Source organism: Canis lupus, chromosome 29, assembly GCF_003254725.2.
Source record: "Canis lupus dingo isolate Sandy chromosome 29, ASM325472v2, whole genome shotgun sequence".
In the NCBI taxonomy this organism is placed as follows: Eukaryota; Metazoa; Chordata; class Mammalia; order Carnivora; family Canidae; genus Canis; species Canis lupus.
In genome coordinates this window covers 32759797-32777029 of record NC_064271.1, presented here as the reverse complement: position 1 = coordinate 32777029, position 17233 = coordinate 32759797, and the positions used below count along the sequence as shown (strand labels likewise).

General features: G+C 34.5%; 1 protein-coding gene and 1 long non-coding RNA gene across 10 annotated transcripts in view; one reads left to right on the top strand and one right to left on the bottom strand.

Annotated features, from left to right (window-relative positions):
• Positions 1-17233, bottom strand: part of WWP1 (WW domain containing E3 ubiquitin protein ligase 1) — a 117115-nt gene that overhangs the window by 74418 nt on the left and 25464 nt on the right. For 4 of the 7 annotated variants that reach the window (XM_049103868.1, XM_049103867.1, XM_049103870.1 and 1 more), the window contains 3 exons: positions 12755-12845; positions 8201-8339; positions 7435-7559 (listed from right to left, as the gene is read on the bottom strand). In XM_049103868.1, the coding sequence (XP_048959825.1) occupies positions 7435-7559; positions 8201-8339; positions 12755-12824 (334 nt within the window). In that variant the 5' untranslated portion in view covers positions 12825-12845. Of the gene's footprint in view, positions 1-7434; positions 7560-8200; positions 8340-12754; positions 12846-17233 lie in introns of those variants that run through there. The other 3 variants (XM_049103865.1, XM_049103866.1, XM_049103871.1) reach the window with 2 other exon arrangements.
• The window catches only part of LOC112650780 (uncharacterized), a 30678-nt gene that overhangs the window by 9220 nt on the left and 4225 nt on the right, over positions 1-17233 (top strand). For all 3 annotated transcript variants that reach the window (XR_003130435.3, XR_003130437.3, XR_003130436.3), the window contains one exon: positions 13832-13907. This is a non-coding gene — a long non-coding RNA (uncharacterized LOC112650780). The remainder of the gene's footprint in view (positions 1-13831; positions 13908-17233) is intronic.

The window sequence follows — 17233 nt, the reverse complement described above, 5'->3', positions numbered from 1 at the left end:
ATATTTCTCTGCTGTGTTTCCCTACCATTAGATGTAGAGAGATAATTTTCAAATTATCTGCTTACTGTAAATCACTTGGGACATAATTTAATTTAAAGTGAACTTAATGGATTTCAAAATGCTTTCCTTGATAAAAGCTAAGTTCTCAATTCTACTAACACCATAAAAAAACCCAGGGTAGTCCCCAGTGTTTGACTGGCAGCCATCGGACTTCTCTCTCGGGTATTTAAAGTAGCCCTGTCAATTTCAAAACTGAAATACAAAATGAAGTTCTATATACACTCTGATGTGAGACTAGCTACACTACTCTTAAACACTCTTCACCCATCAATGGTAACAAAGATTTTTTCCTTAAACAAACTCAAGCTCTTCTGAGCCATTTTCTTGACTAGGCCTCAACCCTCACCTATATATCTATAAACACTCAGCACAAAGACCTCATCCACCACCTCCTCCCCTCACATTAAAAAAACCTGAACATACATTAACAGAGTTGTAACAACTCAAGGATAACTAGAGCCCCACTTAAAGTGCCTGCCTGAGAAAATTCAGGGTTGCTAAAAAATTCAATGTTTGTTCCAGGCTATACCCATGAGAGGCCCCTGACTACTCCATCTTGGAGCACCTACTTAAAAAAGGCTTAAAATGGTGAGAATCCTTCCTCTGTCCCTTTGACACGTACAGTCAATCCTTGAACAATGCAGGGTTCAGGGGCACTGACTCCCAGTGGAACTAAAAATCCCCCTCTAACTTTTGACCCCCCCAATTTAATTAATAGCCTAACTGATAACCAGAAACCTTACTGATAATAGAAACAGTCAGTGAACACATATTTAAAATGCTATATGTATTATATACTCTATCTTTTAATAAATTAAGCTAGAAAAAAGAAAAGTATTATTAAGAAAACCATAAGGAAGAGAAAATTTATTTATATTGTAGTGTAAAAAATCCACACATATGTGGATCCGCATTGTCCAAGCCTGTGTTGGAAAGGGTCAAGTGTATATGTTATCTCCTGTAACTCAGGAGTGTATTTATTAAGGACCTGAAAGCCACTCCTCTGAAACGTAATCATCAGGAAAGACAAGGCCTAGGACACAGTCTATATGGGAGAACAGAATTCTAACTAGCAAGAAAAAAACTTGCCTACTCACATTTATTCCAATCAACCCTTTCTAATTTTTCACTTCCCTGACTTAGCTTCCACCCACACCCACCCACCTCTATACCAATAGAAGTTGAGTTCAGATCAAGCTGAATCCTCTTCCTTATTGCAATAGTATATTATTGATTAAAGTTTGTCCTTTCCATTTTAACTAGTATCAGACTTTATCTTTAATAATAGAGGGATTTTTCCTTTGCAGTTTAAGAAATAGTGGGATTGAGAGAAAGAATCTCAGATATCAGTATCCTAGGCTGATGATATACCACGTATCTCTGCAGAGCCAATTAAACAACTTCCACAATTTAGAATGGCATTCAAGTGATCTGAAGACATAACTAAAGGGTGGAGTGTAAATGAGGGCTTAAATCTACATAAGATCTGAGAAAATATATTAGAGGATTGCATGAGTAAAAGCTTTGGACATTATCCAACTAGGCTATGACAAGAGAAAAATGAAGGTTAAGGACTAGAAGGCTTGCTGGGATTTAAATGTGAAGAAATGAAAGAATTTCCCAGTAGGCTGCTGTTGGATTTTTTTTTCGGAAAACAGATGATTTTATGTTGGTTTAGTTGTGGGTTTTATTTAATGCTGCAACAACTCACATGACACCTTGAAGGCTAACGAAGTAAATATCTTCAAAACTGGGAGAAATATCTATTCAAACGAATTATGCCTACACCCTTACCTCAAATATATCAGGAGAAAGGATAGTAAAAACATGAATTTATGAGAAGAAAATGTCAGGGCCTTGAGTACAGGAAGAAATTAGCCTCATAAATTTGAAGAGGGACAATGTCCAAGTGCCACGGCAATAGGCTAAATCAAAAGCACCAAATAATTTAATCAATCATAAGTGTATTTTTAAATTCTACAAGGCTGTCTAGAACTACATTAACTTTCTATTGTTCTAATTAAAATTAAAAGCTAAGGATCAGAAAACCAGTGTTCTAGTCAAAACTCTGCAATTACTTCTGTTCTTGAGCAAGCCACTTACATTAAAAGTTATTTAATAAATAGTCATTCTTTTACCTTTAAAGTACTATGATTCACAAGCTTTAACTTTAAAAATTAAGTTACTTATCTTCTGTTATAGGCTGAGTTATATCCCCCACTCTCCCATTCCAATGTTTAAGTCCTAACCCCTGGTACCTTAGAAAGTGACTCTATTTGGGAATAGCATCTTTAAAAAGGTATTTAATTTAAAATGAGGTTTCTAGGGTGCCTCTCATCAATAATGACTGATGTCCTTTTAAGAGGAGGAAAATTTTGATACAGACACATGCATAGAGGGAAGACCATGTGAAAATACATGACCATCTACACGCCAAAAAGAGAAGAGTTCTCTGAAGACACCAACTCAGTTAATACCTTGATTTCAGCCTTCTAGCTGCCAGAATTGCAAAAAAAAAAAAAAAAAAAAAAAGTACATTTCTGTTGTTTAAGGCACTCAGTCTTTGGTATCTGGGTATGGCAGCCCTGGCAAACTAATGTAACTTTCAATTATTCAAAACAAAATATGGACTGCCTAGAGTGTATAGGATGCTACTACTAGCATTTCTGAAGCCATCAACTTCAGAAATGTAGGACTGTTTACAAAATTTTATTTTTCCTCTATTCGGCTCAATTAAATTATAAGAGATAATTTCAAGTTTATACAATTTATAAGTTTTCTTTCAAAGAATATTGACATTCTTACAAAATTATTTTGGCACAATCTTTGTAGGGAAGATAACTAGAATCTTTATATGAAGGTTCAATATATTCTAATATAACAAAATAGGAAACAATCTAGATAGCAATGACAGAAGCATGGTTAAATAAATTATAGTATGTGATAAAATACGAAATTACTAAGTTAGCTTGCAAATAATACCACTGAAAGATACAGGGAAATGCACATAAGATAACATTAAGAAAGCCAAGCAGTATATAAAACTGAATAAAGTCCCAATAGTTACACTAATATACAAACAAAATTCATCAAACTGTTAGCACTTACTATCTCTGGGTTCAGTTATGAGAAATAAGTATGTGTACTAAAAAAGAGGTGCTGGGACGCTTGGGTGGCTCAGGTCGTGATCCCAGGGTCCTAAGACTGAGTCCTGCATCAGGCTGCAAATGATATGATACTACACACAAAACTAAGGACTCCACCAAAAAACTACCAGAATAAATTAATGCAATAAAGTTGAAGGATACAAAATTAATATACAGAAATCTGTTGCATTTCTATACACTAATAAAGAAGTAGCAGAAAGAAATATCTGGAAAACAATTCCATTTACAGTTGCACCAAAAAGAATAAAATAACCAGGAATAAACTTAACCAGGAAGTAAAAAAGACTGATCATGTGAAAACCATAAAACATTGATGAAAGAATTGAAGATGACACAAATGGAAAGACAAACCATGCTCAGGGATTGAAAAAATTAATACTGTTAAAATGTCCCTACTACCCAAAGCAATCTACAGATTTAATGTAATCCCTATCAAAATATCAATAGTATTTTCACAGAACTAAAACAAACAGCCTTAAAATTTGTATAGAACCACAGAATCTGTATGGAATCCCAAATAGGTAAAGCAATTTTGAAAAAGAACAAAGCTCAAAGGTATCACAATCACAGACTTCAAGATATACTACAACACTATAATAATCATAGCAGTATGGCTCTGGCACAAAAATAGACATATAGACCAATGGAACAGAACAGGAAGCCCACAAATAAACCCATGCTTATATGGTCAATTAATCTATGACCAAGGAGACAAGAATATACAAAAGAAAAGACAGTCTCTTTAATAATAGTGCTGGATGGAACACCTGGGTGGCTCAGCTGTTAAAGCATCTACCTTCAGCTCAGGGTGTGATCCTAGAGTCCTGAGATCAAGTCCCACATTGGGCTCCCTGCATGGAGCCTGCTTCTCCCTCTGCCTGTCTCTGCCTCTCTCTCTCTGTCTCTCATGAATAAATATATAAAATCTTAAAAAAAAAAGTGCTGGAAAAGCTGGACAACTATATGCATAAGAATGAAACTGAACCACTTTATTATACCACACACAAAAATAAACTCAAAATGAATTAAAGACCCACATGTGAGACGTGAGACCATTAAACTCCCAGAAGAAAACATAGGTTACAGTAATTGCTCTGACACTGGCCTTAGCAATATTTTTTTAGAAAGGTCTTTTTAGGCAAGAGAAATAAAAGCAAAAGTAAACTATTGGGAGTACACCAAAATAAAAAGCTTTTGCACAGCTAAGAAATAATCAACAAAACAATCTACTAACTGGGAGAAGATATTTGCAAATGATATATTCAGTGAGGGATTGATATCCAGAATATATTAAAAACTTACACAACTTAACACCTAAAAAAACAAATAATCTAATTTAAAATGGCCAGACGACCTAAACAGACATTTTTCCAAAGAAAATGTACAGATAGCCAACACACACATATAAAGATGCTTAATATCACTAATCGTTAGGGAAATACAAAGCAAAACCACAATGAGATATCTCCTTAGACCTGTCAAAATGGCTTTAACACAATAACAAGAAATAACAAGTGTTCCAAGGATTTGGTAAAAAAAGGAACCCTTGTGTATTGCTGTGGGAATATAAATTGATGCAGCTGCTGTGGAAAACAATATGAAGTTTCATCACGAAATTTAAAAACAGAGTTACCATATGATATCCAGTAATACTATGACTGGGCATTTACCCAAAGAAAATGAAAACACACTAACTCAAAAAGATATATGCACCCCTATGTTTATTGTAGTATTAGTTGCAACAGCCAAGATATAGAAACAACCTGTGTCCATCAGTAGATGAATAGACAAAGAAAATGTGGTATATATACAACAGAATATTACTCAGCCATAAAAAAGAATGAGATCTTGCTATCTGTGACAACATGGATAGTCTAGAGGGTCGTATGCTAAGTGAAACAAGTAAAAGAAAGAAACACCATATGATTTCATTTACATGTGGAATCTAAAAAACAAAACAAAACAAAAAAAAGAAGAAACAGACCCATAGATATGGAGAACAAATTGATGGCTGTTGGTGGGGGGGCTGAGCAAAAATGAGTGAAGGAGAGTGGGAGGTACATGCTCCCAGTTATGGAATGAATAAGTCACTGGCAAAAAAGTACAGCATAGGGAATATAGTCAGTGGTACTGTATTAGCATTGTATGGTGACAGATGGTAGCTACGCTTGTGGTGAGTACAGTATAATGTATAGAGTTGTTAAAATACTACATTGTACACCTGAAACTAATGTAATATTGTATGTCAACTATACTGCTATACACACACACACACATAAAAGAGGTCCCATGCAAATGTTTAAGTCCAGTGCAGAAATAGGATATAAATTGGTTAAACCAAACCTTTAATTCTGAAATAACAGAAGTTAACTGACGTATTACTCTTTACACCAATAATGCTATAAAGCCAAGAAAAAAGTACAAATCCAACCACCACCAGACCAGGAAAGGTATTATATGCTTACAAGACCCTATTTCTATAACCAAGATGAACTGCATGAACAGAAGCTATGATGGCATAGCAGAGAATTAAACTTTAACTGCTTCAAAAGAACATTTTTTAAAAAAAATCTGTATACATTACAGTTAGTATGGCTTTTACATTTTCTTGACCCATTAACTCCTTATGTCCAAAAACTACATCAAAAACAGATTTTTAAGTTACAAGTGGATTTTTGTTAAAAACAGAAAAAAACCCTCAGAAAAACCAAATTATTTAAAACATTAGCATTTTAACCTGTGACTCAGAATATCTCTTAGGAATGAGAAAATTTCGAAGAATAAGATGAACAGAAAGATTTGCATATTTGAGCAGGGGCACTGGTTTTAGTGAAACTTCCTAAATGTCAAATAACATGAGACTAGTTCAATCATAAACTAGAACTGTGGCTTTTAATCTTCTTTGGATCACACAATATTTTGAGAACTTGCTAACAGCAACGAACTCTCATTCCAGAATTATAAACATAGGTATACTCCTCAATTTTTGTATACAATGATAGTAGATTTACAAATAATTGAAGCTTAAACCATGTTACCCAGGCTAGAAAAATGGAGTATCATGGAAACCTATTCATATTAAATTGTTAAATGAGGGGCACCCAGGTGCCTCAGTCAGTTAAGTATCTGCCGTTAGCTCAGGTCAAAATCCCAGGGTCCTGGGATCAAGCCCATGTCAGGCTCCCTGCTCAGCGGGAGGATCTGCTTTTCCCTCTCCCCTGCTCACTCACTCTCTCTTCTCTCAAATAAATAAAACGCTTTTTTTTAAAAAAGATTGTATTTATTTATTCATGAGAGACACAGAGGAGGAGAGGCAGAGACACAGGCAGAAAGAGAAGCAGGCTCCATGCAGGGAGCCCAATATGGGACTCAATCCTGCGCCTCAGAAATCACACCCTGAGCCAAAAACAGACACTCAACCACTGAGCCACTCAAGTGTCTCTCAAATAAATAAAATCTTAAAACAAAAAACAAAAAACTTGTTAAATGAAAAAAGCAGGGGATAAATCAGTAGATGCAAAGAAAAAAAATGTTTATGAAAAGGAAAAAGACAAGAGACCAAGTTATTGGAGTGGTTATTCTTGGATAGTAGAATTACAGGTACTTTATATTCCTCTGTAATTTTGTATACTCTCTGTATTTTCTATAATAAACTAGTTATATAATGAGAAAAGTTTAAAATAGAATTTTGTACAAATTATCAACCAAATTTCAAAGTAGTCTTAGATTATGATCATTTTTTCAAGTTTTAAAGTATATAATAAATAACAAATCACTGATGATCACTGATAAAAGGATGACTGAGATCATTTTGTAAATCTGTTAAGAAGGAGAAAGGCCAGAGTAAGTATTTCCTATTTCATACGGCACCACAAACTTAAAAGCAATCATAGGCAAAAACTAAAGTTCTCTTTTGTAAATACAAAACTATTTTTTGCTTCTGTACTTCAGGATACTTTGAAAGGCATCTACTTTTCTCCCCAATTACTTATTTATTTATTCATGAAAGACAGAGAGGGAGAGACAGAGACATAGGCAGACGGAGAAACAGGCTCCCTCTGGGGAGCCTGATGCAGGACTCCATCCCAGGACCCCAGGACCACGACTGGAGCCAAAGGCAAACGCTTAAACACTGAGCCACACAGGTGTCCCTGAAACATATCTAAAATAAATTTTTAAAGAAACAAAGATTAGAACAAAAACTTACATTTTCTATTGTGCATTAACAGAGCTTGTTTCAGATCTATTGTTGCTCTTCCTAATAAAGCATCTGCTTTTAAAGTATAATGACTCCAAACTCGAAATTCCAATGTAGTCTGTGGGGTCACATTTCTGTAAGGGTAAAATTATAACAAAAATATAGATAGAGTAGACATTTACTTCAATAATTTTTAAAAAGCCATGAATTGAGTTTGAGAAAAAAAATATTGTATGGAACAGTAAAATGAATTATAAATAAAAACTATTATTTACTTTCAAGTACATTAGGACTTCAATAACTAGATAAGAATTTTTGTAATTACCAAACCAAACACCAGCAATAGATGAAGCATCTTGTTGAGATTTCACAGTAACACAAATACTTCTATATGAACAAATCCCTAAATATTTAAGACAACTGATGGTGTTATTTTTAATAATTTTATTCTATACAAATTTGTAACATTATGTTTCAGATATGACAAAATTAACAGTGATTTTCTGCCCTATTAATTTTCATTAGACAATAACAGAAAATATGGCTGTATGGAATAGTTCAGTTAATAAAGCAAAAAGCAAGAATTATTATGCTTTTCCTCTAAAGAAAATGAGATTAACCAAAAATATTTTCTTATTTAAAATTGTCTAGTCACACTGGAAAATGATACTACTTAACTTTGAAATTATTCTACAACAACAGAACAAATATAAAAACATCCTAAGAACATACTCCCCCTTTTGAAAATTCTGCATTCTCTATACAAGGTACTTACACGGTTATCTGTTCATCCCATTTTGGATTGGAAGAACTACTGGATTTTGCTGTTTTCTTAATTTCTCCATCTACAACTACTTCTGTATATATTGCCGTTCCAAACCAGTTCTTTTTTCTTTTTAGTTTGGCACTAGAAACTAACAGAAACATGATAATCACTAGTGAATATATATGGACAAAAAGTAGCACTTTGTAGTAATAAATCAATAAAAATGGAACTGTGCTTCTTAGGCACTCTAACTCTCTTTATTGGAAATGGAGAAATAATACAAAAGGACCATTGATAATGCCTGAGAACCATTTGAATTTTTAACAATTTAACTGAAAAACAATTCACATACCATATAATTTACCCATTTAATCTGTACAATTCAGTGGTTTTAATATATTCAGAGTTGTGCAACCATCACCATAAGCAACATTAAAAACATATTCATCACCCCAAAAAGAAACCCCACACAAACAGTCACCATATTTCCTCCTAGTGCCTCCCCACCTCAGCCCTAGGTAACTACTAATTACCCCCGTCTGTAGATTTGCTTATTCTGGATGTTTCACAGAAATGGATTTATAAAACATATGGCCTTTTGTGACTGGCTCCTTTCAATTACCATGCTTTCAAGCTTCATCCATGTTATATTGTAGCATGTATCAGAGTACTTCATTCCTTTTACTAACAAGTAATATTCCACTATATGGGTATTCTTTCTATTTACCGATTCATCAGTTGATAGAGATCTGGGTTGTTTCTATCTTTTGTCTATTGTGAATAATACTGCCACAAACATTTTTGCACAAAGTTTTTGTGTACATATGTTTTCATTTCCCTTGGCCTATAGTATAGCTAGGAGTGGAACTGTTGGGTCATATGAGAACTCTGTTGAATAATGCCAGACTGTTTTCCAAAGTGGCTGTACCATTTTACATTCCCACCAGCAGGGTAAAAGGGTTCCAATTTCTTCACATCTTTGCCAATCATTTCAATTTAATACCGAACTGCATCAAACGTCAAGAGAAAGGTAAGTATTTTCAGATTCAACATACCTATTAACCTCTCTGCCAGGTAGTGTTTCATACTTGCCTATTGAAAATTATATAAACTTTGGCAATTTTTAAAAAATGCTTTACCAAGAAAGTTGGTCTCCAATAAAAGGGGAAGTATTTGCTTTTTCAAATAAAAAAAAAAATCTCAAAAAGTCATTTAAGAAGTTCATCATAATAACCCTTCACAGAAAATTAATTTTATATAAAATCTACCTGATTTGGAGGAAAATCTGTTTAATTTAGGCTAAACAATTAATTTTAAATAATTTTTGCAACTACTAATTCAAATGAGGAATACAAATTTTCAGGGCAAAGTACTGACTACTAAGCAGTAATAATAACTTATCAAGATCACCTCTATCCTGTATTACCTATGAATACTATGGGTCTGAGAAAGGGGAATGCCCTGCCCTGCCCCCTCCATGTCATACCTCTATCACATGTTAAGGATATGAATGTAAGCTAATGTAGGCTTCTATTCTACTATGAAAGAATAGTAACATTAATAGTCACATGAAAAAAATCACTGAAATATGAAGTGATAAATGCTGCAGAAGTATTTGAAATACAGTAAAGTCTTCAAGTAAAAATTTTTTTTTTTTGAGAGAAAAAAGAGAAAGAGAGAGTGTAGGGGAGAGAGAGAGAAAAAAAAATCTTAAGTAGGCCCCAGGCCCAGCATGGAGCCTGACGCAGAACTTGATAGATCTCATGACCCTGAGATCTAGACCTGAGCTGTAATCAGAGTCAGATGTTTAACTGACTGAGCTACTCAGGTACCCTAGAGTCTTCAATTAGTATCTGAAGAATAGCAAGAGAGGCTCAAAGGAAAATACTGTATTTAAGGATTGGCAACATAAAACAAAGAGTATTCAGTGTTCTACGTCAAGTGTTACAATCGAGGTTTTGGCAAAATTCACTCCCATCCTTCTCTGTTTCAAACTGCTCTAAGTTCAACACCACTGAAGTAACATAGAAGGCACAGACACCTCCTTCCCAAAAAATCCCCCAACCAAGATTCCTCATTCCAAATTAAAGAGTCATTTCCTCAAAATATGCAGGTCTTTCAAAACACTAGAAGAAGGGGAAAGCAGTACTGCATGGTAGTTAAAATCACAGTGGTTAAAATCTTTTCAACAAATGGTGCCATACAACTGGACACCCACATGCAAAAAAATTAATTTAAGCACAAACGCAAAGTCCTTCACAAGAAATAACTCAAAATTATCACAGACTTAAGTGTAAAACACAAAACTATAAAACTCAGAGAAGGTGAGAAAACCTAGATGACCTTGGTTATAGCAATGCTTTTAAAAATACAACACCAAAGGCACGATCCATGAAAGAAAACTGATAAATTGTACTTCATTAATGTTAAAAATTTCTGCACTGCAAAAGACAATGTCAAGAGAATATGAAGACATATCATAGACTGGGAGAAAATATATGCAAAAGACATATGATAAAGAACTAGTACCCCAAATATACACAGAACTCTTAAGACTCAACAGTAAGAAAACCATCTGATTTTTTAAAAAGATTTTGAGAGAGCCAAATGAGAGAGAACATGAGCAAGGGGAGGGAGAAGGAGAACCAGAAACCTCACTGAGCAGGGAGCCCAATGTGGGGCTTGATCCCAAGACTCTGGGACCATGACCTGAGCTGAAGGCAGAAGCTCATCTGAGGGAGGCACTCAGGCACACTCCAAAAACCTGATTTTTAAAAAATGGTCCGAAGACCTTAATAGACACCTCACCAAAAAAATATTATGGAGAGCAAATAAGCATATGAAAAGCTGTTCAACATCATACGTTATCAGAAAAGAACAAAACAACCATAAGATACCACTACATACCTATTAGAATGGCCAGATCCCTTCAAATGTACCTCGATTTAACAACTTTACTCCAGAGCTATGTAAATGCTTTCTTTACACATAATAAACAAAACTAAACAAAAATAAGTGAAAGCAATAAACCTGATTATGCAGTTGGTAGTAACCAAATGGGAAACTACTTTAAGTTACTTTGAAATGTAGTATTCGGACTATACATCCTAAGGGGGGGGGGGGGTTCTCAAAGAAATCTTAAACTGCAACGAGTGGGCCATTGTTTTTAGTAATTTATTTTATCTTTTTAAGATTTTATTTATTTATTCATGAGAGAGAGAGAGAAAGAGAGAGAGAGAGAGAGAGAGAGACAGGCAGAGGGATAAGCAGGCTCCATGCAGGGAGCCTGATATGGGACTCGATCCCAGGACTCCAGGATCATGCTCTGAGCCGAAGGCAGGCGCTAAACCACTGAGCCACCCAGGAATCCCGTTTTTAGTAATTTTAATGTTGCCAATCCCTATGTGTGTTAGGATAAAACAGATACATTACTATCATTTGGGATTAAGATTTTTGGGTTAAAAGAAACAAATATAAAGTCAAATAAAGTAAAAATATCTCCTTTCTACTTTCACTGGAACACGGTAAAAATATCTTCTTTCTACTTTCAGTGGAACACAGTACTTAGAGATTACACATGAACTCAGGATTTATTTTTTGCTTTCTAAGACAATAAACATGTCCTAGCTCTGGTCACTGAAAACTCCTAGAAACAACTGACCTCACAGCAATAAGTACCACAGGAATTAGAGTATCTTTTCTTACTCTGGTTTCAATTCCACCCCTCCTGAGGCAAATGTTACTTCTAATGTTCTAAGCACAGAGCTGCATACACATACCTTCCTTTTTTACATCCACATGGTTGTATACTATGCACACTACTCTACACCTTTCATTTAACAATATTATCTTAAAACCTGGATCCTTTGGGTACATATATTTATTTTATTTCATTCTCTAACTAGGATTCCACTGCCTGTCTTTTGGAATTACAAACTCTCCCTTCCCCACCTCGCCCCTGCCCCTCCAATATATATTTTACCTCCAGGAATTTTTTATCTTACAGATATTTATATTGTTTATATATAATGAATGAATTATCCGAAGTCTCCTAACCAAGGCTCTTTCATCTTCTGCAAATGTTGTTTTCCTCTCCTTCTAATGCTTTCTGCTGCCAATATAATTTGAAATGAATTCTCAAACAAACCTGTCTCAACACTACATAGTAAATTTTTGGAGAACCAGGGCCCTGTGTTTTCATACACATAATTCCACTTAAATTTTTGCTCAATGACTGGATGGCTGAATAGATGAAAAAAGGCCTTCAGCATCCTTCTCCATCTTAATAACCATTTAAGAACCAATTCAAACATGGTTATTCTAATATCCAAATTCTCTCACCACCAGAGAGGATGTATCTTCTCTGCATCCAGCACAGGTTCAATAAATATTTACTGAATAAATAAAAGTACTTTTAGAAAATTTCTACCTTTAAGGCCTATTGCAACAAATACACCAAGTATGAATCCAGGAGAAAGATACTTGAGGAATTTGATGAATTAGGTATTTTTAAAAAGTTTCATCAGGGAATCACTATTTTAAGTTATTATGAAAATAACTTACCAGTTACCTGTAACTGTGACCTTCCACTGTGGTTATTACTAGTATCAGACCGTGGTGAAGCAGTGGCCATGTCCCAATATTCAGCTTAAGCCTATTAAAAAGTTAATTTATTCATGTGTTAGACAAGAGTGTAACTTTCAATATGATTAAAACTGAATCAATTTAGAAATCAAACCTAAATATTTTCAATTCATCAAATGACATATTCATAGCTGACTTCCATTTAAAATTAAAACTCAGCACTATAAGCATTACAGAAGAATATGGCCAATAAACCGTATCTGGGTCAATTTGAACAAAATAAATGATGACACTACGAATCCAGTGTTGATTTACAAACAAAACATACAATTTTTTTATATGTTATATACTTCATTTATTTACTTGCTTACTTATCCGAACTATCCTAAGTAAACTGTCTCTTCATCTTTTAATACTCCGGTGTATATTTTGTAATAAAAATACTCTCTTAAATAACAACAGAACAATGATCAAATTCAGGAATTTAATACATTACTATTCTCTTTTATATAGTTTATATTCTATAATTTTATCAACTGTTCCAAACAAGACATTTTATCATAATTTTTTCACCACAGTACCTAGGTCAGATTTATATATTGCATTAGTTATCATGTCCTCTGGAAATCTTACCGGTTTCTTTTTATACGTAATTTTTTTCATGTTCTGCTTCATTTTTCCACTTCAGTTTTTACTTTTTAAATAAAATACAAAGCCAAGCAACTTTGGCTTTTTTCTGCATGACAAATATTTTAAAGCTAAAACTTCTAACCATGCTTAACCTACTAAAGGATGAAGTGGAACATTCTGGTCAAGATTGAGAAATACTTTTGAATATAATGTTTATCTTGTTTTTCCCTGTTTGTAGTACTTTCTATGCTCCTTTTAGATCTTTCCCCCAAATTCAGGAATCTAATACTCTAAAATCATTATACTTTCTTATTTGTTGTTGCATATATTATGTGTCTGTACGTATGCAAATATGTGTATAAAAAAGATAATATAAACAGTTGCATACTATTTGGTTAACTAATTCTGGTTAGTATATATTTACAGATTCTGAGATCTCATTCAGGCCAATGCTGTCAATCTGCAGAGGAGAAAACGGACTCAAGAATTACATCACCTGCAGGTACATCAGCTGTCATGTGCATGTGAGAAAACCAATGGGAATAGAAGCTTTAGACAATCAATGGACAATGAAGAAAATCAATAGAAATGGAAGGTTTTCAATTTCAAGCAGCTGGTATACTAAACATTTTAAAAGGTCCTCCTGATTCAGTGTAAAAGATCCTGGGTAAACTAAAACCAGTGTAGTTTCCGAACATTACTATGTTCTCAAGAAGTATAAGAAACTATCAAACTTGCTCCCATCCCATATAACAGTAGCAAAAAAAAAAAAAAAATAGTTTTTTTTAACGGAGTTGAAACAGAAGAAGACTGTGAGTATTAAGTAAAACCATTTTTTAAATTACAGTATTGCCCTGGGTGTGCATGTTGATAGTAGTACTGGGATCAAGAGATACAACACTGGGCCTGCTGCAAGGTAATGGTGTGGAGACTCCCACATAAAGCAAGGGTCCAAGTCAGACATAACCTGTAACACAACAGAAGCATATACATATGCTTGCAGGAAAGCACCCTAATTTATGCCACTGGGATTATCTAAAATAAAGAGTAACCAATTATGAGACTGAGGTTTAAAAAAAAATCAAACTTATAATAAAACAAGCCACTATGAGCAGGAACAAAAAATAATAGTTTCTGATCCTACATGGATTTTATATACTATGACTATTAAGTATAAATTTTTAAAAATTTAGTTTTAGCAATAAATGATAAAACCTAGTCAAACAAAAAGAAAAATGGCGCTGAACATCTGAAAAAGAAACAGCATATAAAAAAAAAAAAAGAAACAGCATGTTTTAACTTTTAGAATAGTTTCAGATTTACAAAAAGTTGTGAAGAGGGTTCTCATACACCCCAGCTTCCCCTATTAACATCTCACAGGAGTATGCCACATTTGTCATAATTAGTGAGCCAATATCAATATATTAACTAAATTCCAGTCTTTTCAGATTAGATAGAACTTAAGATAGAATCAGCATATTTGAATATAAATCTGAAGAAGTCATTTATAAGTAGTACTGAAACAAACAGACGGAAAAAGGCAAAGAGAGGCTAAAAGACATGAAACTAACTGGACATAAATTTCTACTCAACATCCCCAGAAATGAAAAAAGAGGAAGTCATACTAGGAGAGAAAATGACTTAATTTTACACAAACAATGAAAGACATTTATCCACAATTCTAAGAAATACATTGTGTATGTGTGTGTAAATAAAAGAGGTGGGATAAACAAAGACATTCACACATGGATGGCCACAGAGCAATGAAATTGCAAGACACCAAAAAGGGACCATGATACAAAAAAAAAAAACAGCCAGAGAAGAGACTGCACACAAGAAAAGAGAATAATGTAACAGTAGACTTTTCAACAGAAACAATGAAGGCACAGAAGGTAGAGAACAAACTTATTTACAAAGAACTGAGACAAAAATTATTCAACCACCAAAACTCTCTTTGGGGAATATGGAAGGCATTAAGACATTGCCAAAAACACCAAAGGAGAGTTTATCAACAGGAGACCTTTACTTTAAGAAAACCTAAATAATGTGTTTCATAATTGAATAAAATTACCACGAAGAATGCTATAAGAGGCAAGAAGGGAAACATGAGTGAAGAAACTGGTAAGCATACAAATAAATCTAAAAAAATATTGTCTGAATAAAATAGCAACATCTCATTACGGTATTTAAACAAACCATTAATATATGGAACAAAGAAACAGAAGCATATAGTGAGTAGGGCAGGGGAGAAAAGGAAAGGAGTTAATTATATAAATCCTTGCATCGTTCAGTAGTGGGATTATAATCTGGTTTTAGACTATATCGCATTCACAGCAGAATTTCAAGAATAATAATAAAAGAATAGAAACAGAATTTCCAAGCTAGTAGAGTAGAAAAGAATTTTAAAAAACCAACAACTCAATCCAAAAAAAGTCTAGACAGAAAAAAAAAAAGAGCATAAGTAACCAAAACTAACAGAAAGCACAAAGTAAGAGAGTCCAAACACAGAAAACAATTGGAATACAGAAATAATCACAACAAATGGATAAATTCAAAAGTCAAGAGACACCTACCAAGCAAAGATACTGACAGGATGAAAGCAAAATATGGAAAAGAACATACTAGACAAATAAAAACTAAAAGAAAGCTGAAATTAGTTGTAATAGCAGACAAACAGCATTCTTAGGAGAACAAAGAGAATGCGCAGCACCAGTGGCACAGCAGTTTGGGTGCTGCCTGCAGCCCGGGGTGTGATCCTGGAGATCTGGGATAGAGTCCCATGTCGGGCTCTCTGCATGGAACCTGCTCCTGTGTGTGTGTGTGTGTGTGTGTGTGTGTGTGTGTGTGTGTGTGTGTGAATAAATAAATAAAATCTTAAAAAAAAAAAAAGGAGAAGAGAATTATTCAAGGTTCAAATAAGTAGACCTAAAACTATAAATCTGCATGCTTAAAAGAAAATGCTCCCCAACATAGTGGCCTCAGCAAAAAAGACAGGGAAGACTATTTTCCTAACAGACTTCCTGGATAAGGATGGCAGCAGAAACATCTCTGTCCCCCAACCAGTAAGCTGGAATGATCTGGAAAATGTCTCAACCACTTGGAACACTAATGATGGCAGCATGTATAAGGCACCTCCACCTGACCACTGCATCACAGGCTGCCTGGCAACCTACTATCAACGGAGCCCTCTTCTCAAAATGCTACTCTGTGTTGCTTCTCTAGGGAACATAACTTGTAATGTGACAGAAGTCTCATTAAGGAATTCTTCAGAGGATTAAATATCAGTGCAGTGCATTTACCATTTGAATCCAGCAAGCCAGAGGTTGAAAGGTTTTGACTGCGTGGAGTTTGAGAACCTGCCTTTCTTACTCAGTGCTCTAAGCCTCAATAAAGAGTCTCTGGTTAACAAAATTCCAATCTTGATCAAGCTCAATACAAAGACATGGATGCTCATTCTTTTGGCTGAGCATGAAATCAAGATTCTCAGAAAATATCCAACAGACAGCCCAGATGACTATCTACCTAGAAGAGGTGACGATAGCTCTGAAGGCAAACATCGTGATCATTATGGAGAACAGGACGGTTATGAAGACTAACATAGCAGAGACTATGATTGAGGCTATGACTCCAGGATAAACAGCAGCAAAGTGTATGTGGTAGGGGGTACAATATGGACTATAGAGGAAGTGGGACCACAAGGAAGACAAATATGATAAACATGATGTTCAGTTGAGGGGCTCCAAAGATGATTATTCTGGGGATGATTACAGATGTGATGACAGAAGTCTCTCCCAAAGAACCAAACTGAATCTAAAGCTTCATTCAGAG